Source organism: Canis lupus, chromosome 4 (assembly GCF_048164855.1).
Source record: "Canis lupus baileyi chromosome 4, mCanLup2.hap1, whole genome shotgun sequence".
NCBI lineage: Eukaryota > Metazoa > Chordata > Mammalia > Carnivora > Canidae > Canis > Canis lupus.
The window spans coordinates 58,708,330-58,719,023 of record NC_132841.1 but is presented as its reverse complement, the minus strand read 5'-3'; the positions used below and the strand labels follow the sequence as shown (position 1 = coordinate 58,719,023).

General features: G+C 38.8%; 1 protein-coding gene across 5 annotated transcripts in view; it reads right to left on the bottom strand.

Moving 5' to 3' along the window:
* SLC36A3 (solute carrier family 36 member 3) overlaps positions 1-10,694 on the bottom strand; it is a 47,919-nt gene that overhangs the window by 12,328 nt on the left and 24,897 nt on the right. For 4 of the 5 annotated variants that reach the window (XM_072824447.1, XM_072824445.1, XM_072824448.1 and 1 more), the window contains one exon: positions 9,172-9,352. In XM_072824447.1, coding sequence (XP_072680548.1) covers positions 9,172-9,352 — 181 coding nt within the window. Of the gene's footprint in view, positions 1-7,229; positions 9,353-10,694 lie in introns of those variants that run through there. The other variant, XM_072824446.1, reaches the window with a different exon arrangement.

The window sequence follows — 10,694 nt, the reverse complement described above, 5'->3', positions numbered from 1 at the left end:
GTCTCTGCTTCTCTCTGTGTCTCTCATGAATAAATAAAATCTTCGATTAAAAAAAAACAAAACAAAACCAAGAAGACTCGAAGAAAACATTTTCAGCACATATCATAGACCAAGTGTTAATATTTCTACTATATAAAGAATGAAACATCCAAGGGACTAAAAACCTGATAGAAAAATTGAGGAGACGTGAATAGACAACTCTCCTCTCACACATACACACTAAGTTGTAAAAATAGGCCTTAAACATGAAACCTGCAGACTTACCTATGATTAGAGAAATGTCTGTCAAAACAATAGAACATCACCTCTCAGACTGGTGCACAATGGAGATAGAACCACACTGCTAGTCTAGGCTGTAGGGAACAGGCATGCCTACACAGCTGGTGGGGATGCAAAGTGGTACAATCCTTGACAGGAATTTGTTAGCACCTAACCAGACTTCAAAAGTGCTTATTCTTTGATCCAACATTCCACCGCTGGGAATCTCCTCTGAAGATACACCTCCCACCATACAAAAATACACCTGCATGTGACTTTTCATGGCAGCATTGTGATTGCAAATACTAAAAATGTAAACATCTCTAAGAAAGTGACTGAATAAGCCACAATATGTTCACACTGAATCCTACTTGGCCATAAAAAAGAATGAGGGAGATCTTTGAATCGATATTGAGTGATTTCCAGGATATGCTGTTCAGTGCAAAGGCAAAGTGCAATGTGCAATGTGCTACTTTTCATGTAAGAAGGAAGATGTGGGTATAAATAAATATACATTCATGTGCTCATTTGTAAAGATGAGCCAGCATTAATGAGATTAGTTGTTTGCAGAGGGTAGGTAGGGATATTTTTTTTATAAATTTATTTTTTATTGGTGTTCAATTTGTCAACATATAGAATAACACTCAGCGCTCATCCCATCAAGCGCCCCCCTCAGTGCCCGTCACCCAGTCACTCCCACCCCCCGCCCACCTCCCCTTCTACCACCCCTAGTTCGTTTCCCAGAGTTAGGAGTCTCTCATGTTCTGTCTCTCTTTCTGATATTTCCTGCTCATTTTTTCTCCTTTCCCCTTTATTCCCTTTCACTATTTTTTATATTCCCCAAATGAATGAGACCATATAATGTTTGTCCTTCTCCGATTGACTTATTTCACTCAGCATAATACCCTCCAGTTCCATCCACATTGAAGCAAATGGTGGGTATTTATCGTTTCTAATGGCTGAGTAATATTCCATTGTATACATAAACCACATCTCCTTTATGTTAGGTAGGGATATTGTGGAAAGAAGGGAAAATCATAACAGGGTATAAAGGATGAAGGAAGCAGGAGACTTCTGAGTGTATCTTTTCGTGTAACTGGCACTCTTAGAACTATAATAATGGTCCTCATACCTAAAACATGATTAAAATCAGTCAGGTGATGAGGAGAAACAACATGGAATACAAATGATAACAAACGAATTATATTTCAAATGAAGAATGCAACTGCATTGAAGGAGGTAAGAAAGATAACTGAAGTTACAGTATTTCGATGGGATACAATAAAGCTAAAGTACAAAGGATCTGCACACAAATATTGGATTCTACTCAGTCAATTTGTTTTTCACAGGAGTAGGGGTTAGCAATTGAAAATATGTCTATTAGGATTGAAAAAATAAATATATTGTGGATAATGAAAGCATGGGGGCATACTGTAAGGACACAGGAAACAACTTGAAGGAGCTCTCAATGGCCAAATCTTGGATATTTTGAGCAATACTATAAATAATGACAGTAATGTGTTCTAATCCATTGAATAAAAAAAAATCCATTAGTCCATACACAACAGAATCCCAGTTAAATGTAGAAGGAATGTTGGAAAGAGAAAAAAAAATCACCATTAGGCAAATATCATTGTAATAATTGCTGCAGACAGGAGACACCTATGGATGCTAAAATTGTTAGGTCAAAGTATAATGAAAAACAGGATTTTGTAGGGCGCCTGAGTGGGTTGGTCAGTTAAGTGATTGACTCTTGATTTCCACTCAGGTCGTGATCTCAGGGTTGTGAGATGGAGCCCAGTATTGGGCTCCATGCTGGACGTGGAGCCTGCTTAGGATTCTCTTTCTCCCTCTCCCTCTGCCCCTTCCCTCCCCACTTGTGCTAGCACTCTCTCTCTCTCTAAAGAACAAAACAAGATTTTGCAAGGTTTCAAGGTATTTCCCTTACAAGATACCAACTGCAAAGGGGAAAGTAGTCACTTTTTAGTGAGGAAAACTGGCAGGCACCACCTTAACCATGTATATCATTAAGTTAACATCACTAGTAATAAGACATTGACACCATGTATCTCCCAATATGATGCATCGATAAAGCACAATGAGACCTCTGTGGCATTGTCAAAAATGGATTAACCTCCAAGATGAGGAAAGATTAGAAAAACCCAAATTGAAAGACACTGCAAAATAAATGGCCAGTATTCTTCAAAAGTATGGGGCCATGAACAAGACTGGCCATGGCCAAAACTGAAGGGTGCCTGGGTGGCTCAATCGGTTGGGCATCTGTCTTCAGCTGGGGTTGTGATCCCAGGGTCCTGGGATCGAGTCCCATGTGGGGCTCCCTGCTCAGCAGGTAGACGGCTTCTCTTTCTGCCCTTCTCCCTCCCCTAAATAAGTAAATAAGTAAATAAAATAAATTAAAATAAAATAAATAGGAAAGACTAAGGAACATTCACAGATTAGAGAGAATAAAGATACTGTGAGCTCTTGAACTGGATGCTGGATTAGAAAAAGGCCCAAAAACAGGATTTCACCAGTTAATTACTTTGGCTTTGATTGTTGTATTAGGGTAAGATGTTAACATTAAGTGAAAGCTAGGTGAAAGGTATATTGGAAACTCTGTATTATTTTTGCCACCTTAAAGATTTTTCAAAAATAAAGTTTAAAAAATATGTTGCTGACATCTCCATTTTGAGGGAAAAAAAGAGTTTGAGCTATCTCTCATGTAACTTCAGTGCAGGAAGAGAGACAAACATGCAAATAAACACCACAATTGTGATGTGTTACAAAGTAGAAGTTACTGGGGACTGCAGTGTCTGGGTCAGTATAGTACGAAGTCAGAGAAGGTTTTCTTGAGGAAGCGATGGCTGACATCTGAGAAATGAGGACTTGAGTAGGGGAAGAGAGGAATAGTGTATGTGGAAGCTCTGAAGCAAAGAGGAACATGGTGCTTTCAGGGAACTGGACAAGGACCGTTAAAACTGGAAGGAAAGGTGCTGCTGGTGCACGAAGCAGCTGGAGAGTTCAGGAGGGATCAGATCACCCAGGGCCTTTCGACTGGGTCCCAGTTTTTACCAAAGCAGCACAGACATCAGAGAATTTATCCTAGAAGATCAGTTCGGGTCCTATTAGTGATCTTCAGAGTGCTGATTGTAATCAGATAGTGTGCGTGTTCGGTCACACGGTGCTGCATGTTCCTTGTCTGGGAACTTACCTCCCTGACTTGTAAGTCCAGCTTCTGAAATTGGAGTCCTCCTGATGAACTTCCCTTTCAAGAGTCGTATCGCCTCAATTTCACTTTCAAGTGGTATTTGCCATACCAGACAGTTCTGGCCCATCACCCATTTTTGATCTTTGAACTCAGGTACTCGTTTGAGAGGCTCCTGTGTAGGTTTGAGTCAGCCTGGACACTGTTTGCCAATAGCAAATCTTGTCTATCCTTAGGAATTTGCCTTTCAGTTTCATTGCCAGGGGCACTGTGACTTATAAACCATTGCACTGTGTCACTAATGTCCACTTGGGGCCAACTCTGAATGCCTCCATTTCACTTGGGTGACTTCTGCTGCCCACCCGCCCATGCAAGGCTTGTGTTGCTTTAGCAGTGAGTTCTGTAGCAACCCCAGTTCTCTCATCATTCCTCATTTTGATGGGCTTGCCTGCTGAAGATCCAAATTAAGCGTCTCCCTAAAATGATTCTGCAGATCATTCCACTTTATGCCCCAAATGTGGTCCAGCTCTATCATTTTAAGACTGATCACATTTATCCAGCAGAGAACTGCAACAGGAGATATTTCTGAAGGTCCTGAGGTAGGGGAAGGAATCCCTCTCCATCCTCGATATCCCCTAAAATATCTCTATTCCAGCTACCAGGTCCCAGTTTTTGCCAAAGAAGCACGTAGCAGTAGAGAATTCAGCTTACATTGTTGCATCAGGAATGAGCAGTTTGGGTCCTATCAGTGATCTTCAAAGGCCAGGCTGCGATCAGATAGTGTGTGTTGCACCAGTCACATGGTGCCTGACGTTTAATGTCTGGTAGCTTACCTCTCTAATCTGATTTTGCATTGCTTTATTTTGCATGCAAACCTTAGTGCCAGGGTTGGCTATCCACTATCTATAGATTGTTCAATGCTATGAGAAGCAGACATTCTTGCATTCCTCTTTCCAAAGGTTCTTTTGCAACCCAGGGTCTATTAACTTTATGGATTTTGTGATTGTTCCTGAAATTGCACATACAGTTTAGCATGCATGCATTTACATGAATTTTATGAAGGGGGATCTATAGCTTCCCTTAGAATCTCAACAAGGTGTATGACTCCCCCCGCCAAAGTCATAAACCACTGTCTTAACTTGCTCTATATTCTATAGGAAAGCTTCCATATATATCAAAGCCTCACTTTCTCCATGCTTGTAGCTTTCTTATCTAGGGATGGGATGCTCCCCTCTGCCTCCCCTCTCTTTCATAGTTATTTCACATCTCCTCCAAGAGCTAGTTAGTTGCTGGACATCTGACTATTGGTAAATGGATGATGATGTGCTGAGGATGAGAAGTCAGCTAACTCCAGTTGGGATTCCTGGGATTCCATAGCATCAGTCATGTCATAGAAGGGGAGGTTGAAAAGTGACATTACCTGTAAGTATTCATTACACTGTACATTTATGCTTTATGTACTTTCTCATATGGGTTAAAGATAAAATTTTTATTTTTAAAATTGTGTTTCTGTTATAGTGAAACAAATCATTAAATTTCCCCCTCACACACACACACAAATTTTCCCCTCACATGAAGTTTCTTTAGTTATAAAATCAACGTTACTGCTAAAAACACAATAACACAGGCAGAAAAAAAAAAAAACCATAAAATTTCATTTCTAACTCAACCAACTTGTGAAAATTCCTATAACATTTTATGTTGTGTATACTCTTCAAAATTGCTTGAGTATATGCAAATGACTTCTTTTTTAAAAAGAACCTAAATGGAATCATGCTTCACATTTTGTTTTTTAACAACTGTATTGAGGCATAGTTAATATTACACAGTGTATACCTAAAGTACATAATTGGTAAGTTTTAAAATATATATACACGCCTGGGAAGCCACCCTCACAATCAAAATTATGAACACATTCTCCATCAAGCCCAAAAGTTTCCTCATGCCCCTTTGTAATGCCTCCCACTCACTCACCCACTCCTTCACCTTTCAACAATCTTTCTGTCCCTACAGAACGTGTTGCATTTTCTACTATGGTAAAGCTACCATGAACATTTATGTATAAGTCTTTTGTAGGTATATGTTTCCTTTTCTTTTATGGGAGCTGGAGTTCCTCTACATATTTGCCAACATTAGTGATGTCAATCTTTTAAATGTTAGCTATATGGTGGGATCTCATTATGGCTTTTATTTGGGTTTCTCTAATTATTAATGGTGTTGAACATATTCTCATATGCTTATTCACCATCCATATATCTTCTTTGGTAATGGGTTATTCAAACCTTTGCTTATTTTAAAAAAAAAAAGGATGTTTTCTTATCACTGGGTTTTAAGAGTTCTTCATGTATTCTGGGTATGAGAGTTTCAATACACATAACTTTGCAAAGATTTTTCTCTCAGACTGTGGCTTTTCCTTCCATCCTCTCAACAGTGTCTTTTGAAGAGTAAGAGTTTTAATTTTGATGAAGCTTACTGCACTGAATTGTTCTTTTATGGATTGTGCTTTTGGTATTGTATCTAAGAAAATCTTTGCTTAACCCAAGGTCACAACATTTTTTCCCCTATGATTTCTCCTAAAAATTTTACAGTTTCAGGTTTTATACTGAGGCCTAAGATTTATAGGTCTATTTTGAGTTGATTAATATATGCAATGTAAAGTATGGAACCTAGGTCCCTTTTTTGGGCATATTGATATCCAATTTGTGTAGCTCCATTTCTTGAAAAGGCAATCCTTTTCCAACTACTTTGCCTCTGAACCTTTGTCAAAAATCAGTTGCCCACATACGGAGAGAGTTTATTCTGGGTGCTATTCTGGTCTATTCATCTACTTGTCTGTCTTGGCACCAACACCATGCAGTTTTGGTTACTATTGCTTTGTTATAAATCTTGAAATCAGACAGTGTTAGCCCCCCACCTTTGTTCTGCTTTTTCATAGATATTTTGGCTCTTCTAGGTCCTTTACATTTTCATATGAATTTTAGAACCAGTTGGTCAATTTATACAAAAAACAAAACAAAAGCCTGCTGAATGTGGTAAAAACTGATATCTTAACCACAAAGAGTCTTCTGAGTCATAAAGAAGGTTTATGTCTCTATTTATTTAGGTATTAATTTCTTTTACCAAAATATAATAGTGCCTGCAAAATAATATTAGTGCCCGCCTTCGGTCCAGGGAATGATCCCAAAGTTCCGGGATTGACTCCCACTTCAGGCTCCCTGCATGGAGCTTGCTTCTCCCTCTGCCTATGGCTCTGCCTCTCTCTCTCTGTGTCTCTCATGAATAAATAAATAAAATCTTAAAAAATATTATAGTCTTCATGAATATTATATATTATAGTCTTTAACAGGTGTTTCATGTCTTTCATCAGATTTATTCCCCCATTATTTCATCTTTTTTGATGCAATTATAAGTGGAATTTCTGACTGTTCTCAGCTAGTACAGAGAAATACAGTTGGATTTTGTATATTGACTCTGTGTCCTCAAGCTTTGTAAACCAATTTGTAGTAGCTTTTTCTTAGATTCTGTTGGATTTTTCTATATTTGTATAATGACATCTTCATAAAGACAGTTCTTTCTTCCTTTCTGATCTGGATGCCATATATTTCTTTTTCTTGACCTATGTCATTGTTTAGATATCCGGCACAATATCAGATAGAAGTGGTGAGAGTAGACGTCTCTGATTTGCTTCTGATCTTTCGTACAGGGAAAGAAAGCACTGAGTTTTTTTCCATCCAGCATGACATTAGTTGTAGGTTTTCATTGACACTTTGTACTGGTTGTGAAAGTTTCCTTCTATTCCTAGTTGCTGGGAGTGGGAGTTTGTTTTTTGTTTTTTTTTTTTTAAGAGTTATTTATTCATGAGACACAGAGAGAGAGAGAGGCAGAGACACAGGCAGAAGGAGAAGCAGGCTCCATGCAAGGAGCCCAACATGGGACTCGATCTTGGGTCTCCAGGATCATGCCCTGGACTGAAGGCAGCGCTAAACCACTGAGCCACCCGGGCTGCCCAGTCACTAGGAGTTTTATGTTAGGAATAGATGTTGGATTTTGCCAAATGCTTTTCTGTGTCTATTGAGATGATTATTTTTTCTATTTCAGTTTATCAATAATGGTGAATGAACTACACTGATTTCAAATATTAAACCAACCCTATATTCCTAGAATAAATCCCATTCTGCCATAATACATTACCCTTTTAATATACTGTTGAATTTGATTTGCTAATTTTTTTTTTACAATTTTTGCATGTATGTCCATGAAAGATTTTGATCTATAGCTTTATTTTCTCATAACGTCTTTGTCTACTTTAGGTTCACATAATGTTCTTAATAAACCAGCTTTACCTACTGATCAATCACAAATATATTTGCATATCAATGGGTGCATTTTTGCCATAGGTGGGGGGCATATACCATTTTATTTTGGAAGAGTCATAATTTAACCTAATGTGTCTATTAGGTTAAAAGTTAGGTGTTTCCAACTTTTTAATATTATAAAAATATAAGCTCTCCTTTTACATAAATTTTTGCAAACACAAAGTATTCTTAGGATAAATTCCCAGGATTAGTGGGTCAGAGGGCCACATATTTTAAAACTTATGTATTATAGAATTGTCCCTCAGAAAAGCTATAACAATGTATATTCCCATCTGCAAAATACAAGATTATCTGTTTTTCAAAACCCTTCCCAAAACTAGGTATAATTTTTTTTAAAGTAGGTCAGTAGTCCTTGCACATGATGAAATCCTTCTCTCTCACACAAATTGCATAGACTCTTTGGCCTAAATAGCTCTAAGTGGCCTTAAAATTTCAGAGGGAGAAAAGAGAAGGAGAGAAAGAGGTAATGTCTTTCTAGGTAGGAAATCACCATAATGACAGATTGCTAAGAAATATGTTTGTATCCCTTACTCTACTTCCAGTAGGTCCATATCTCCAGGGCAATAGTATGGCTTGCTAGATGGCAATCACTTTGATTTTCACACATGTGGTTGAAGGACAAATTAACCTATTTTTTCACTTACAGAATGTTAGATCTAGATGAACCCTTAACAACTGATTCGTCTAGTCCTGCATTTCATAGATGGGACAGAGAGAAGGAAGAACTTGCCCAAGATCCCATAGGACATTAGTGGCAGAGCCAAATGGTCGGATAAAATTACTACTAAGTTCTTTGTTCCATCTGTGATTCTCCCACTTAGAAGAATATCCAAATAGAACACTGCCCTTTCCCCAACACACACTTCCCTAAATCTTATGCTTTAAGGGAAGCAACTGCAGAATAGAGAAAACAATTGCTTTTGCATTTACATTTGTGCTTGGTCTGTTTCCAGGGATTCCATGGGCGAATGGCAGTCCTCTTCCCAGTAAATGAGGGAGATGATACAAATAATTGAATGTGGTTTCGGTTCATAGGTGCAAAAGACCTCTGAAGACATCCAAAACCAAAAAAGGCATAGCCTGAGAGATATGAGTACTGACTTGTGTCATGTACATTTTTCTTGGAAAGATAAAGAAGTCGCTAATTAATATAGAAATGTTGGGATTTGATGAATGTATATAACATCCACAATGGAAGTCAAGTTGGGGATGGGAGGGAGAGCTACTAGGATAAAAATAGATAATTATGCATAGACACCTGTGGAGTTGGCTATGGAATGGTTGATGGGTTGGATCAACTCATAGAGGGCTTGGTATGTTCCAAATACACACCCTAAAAGGCCCAGGATGCTGATCATGATGTCTTTTGCAATGGTGACACAGCTCATGTCTTCAGGATAAAAGGTGATGAGCTCCAGGAGGGGCGGGATGATGAGGGCCAGGGCACTGCTGCTCACTGAGCCCACAAAGGAGATGACCAGGTCCAGGCGGGGGATGAGGATGGCTGAGACACCTGCAGAAATAGAAGAAATTTAGAATCATTGATGGTTCCTGCAAGAAGGAAGCTCAGAAACAAACTATTTCTTTGGAGCCTTATAATCCCATAGATGCCTGACAGACTATTTTGGAAAGGTGGGAAAGAGTTTCATTGCAGATGTGAGCAGGAGGTCAGGCACTGTGGTTCTGGACTCCCAGCTCTATTTTAATGGCCAATATGGATGCTTTCCTTCTATCTATTGGGTTTTTCAAATATAATAGTTATTTTAAAGGCTCCTCTGTCATCTATCTATTATCATCATCTTCTTATTAAAGAGGTGGGGGCATCTAGAGCCCTCGAGGGAATGGGATATGGCCGAGGTCACATATTCTCTTGATGAGAATCCATCGAAATGCCTGTCTAAGGCTCTTTCTTCTAGGTGCTCAATAAATGTCTGGCTCTTAATCAGACACTGAATCTACTGTGAATTTTTACTACTCTACAAAATATAGCTACTGTCGAGAAGCAAGAATGAATTAAAAGTGAGATGGCTTTGTCATTGTCAGAATCTCGACTACTTGTTTTCCTACTCCTAGAATGATCCTGGTAATTAAAAGCATAAAACATAAACACAGCAATAGGCTGCTCTCTCCCCACCTTTTCTAAAACGGGGTCTTCTTAAATCTCCATTGTTTATACCTATGATGAACATAAACATGAATTTTCCATGGGGGTCCAATTTCAATAATGTATGAATGAATAAATATAGCAATTATGTGATTTCACTTTGCACAACTGTATGATTTTCCTATGAACAAATTAGGGGAAAAACTGTCTTGGAAAGCACTCATACTAGCCTGCTGGATTTGAAGAAAACCTCACTTCTTTCTGAAATTGCTGCAACATCCAGTCAGATAATGAGACTCATCGACTCTCACAGTTGAGAATTCATCATCCCTCTGATGGGATGGTCATGTCCACAGCTTTCCCTTCTCAGATATTTAATAAATTGTTTACTTAGAGGAGGCCACAGAGAGGAATCAGTGTCTGTTCTCCAAGAGAGCCCATACTGACAGGACAGAGAAAATAATGTAAAGGAAAGCTATAATGCAAGGTAGGCTGGAGGAACTCTCTAGAAAGATCATGCTCATAGACCTTCCATAGCCCTCCATTGCCGATCTCCTTTAGCACAAGGTCTCTGATGACTCCCTGCCAGGTCTTCTGGCTTCAGATCTTATCACTCCCCACTTTTAGTTTTCCAAAGAGGCCGGTACATAAGTACTTGTCTCAGATCTGTGCACAGCCTGCTGCCTACATATGGTACCTTCTTTGCTCCTCCATCTACTTCCTACTTATCTCTTAGATCTCAACTGAAATA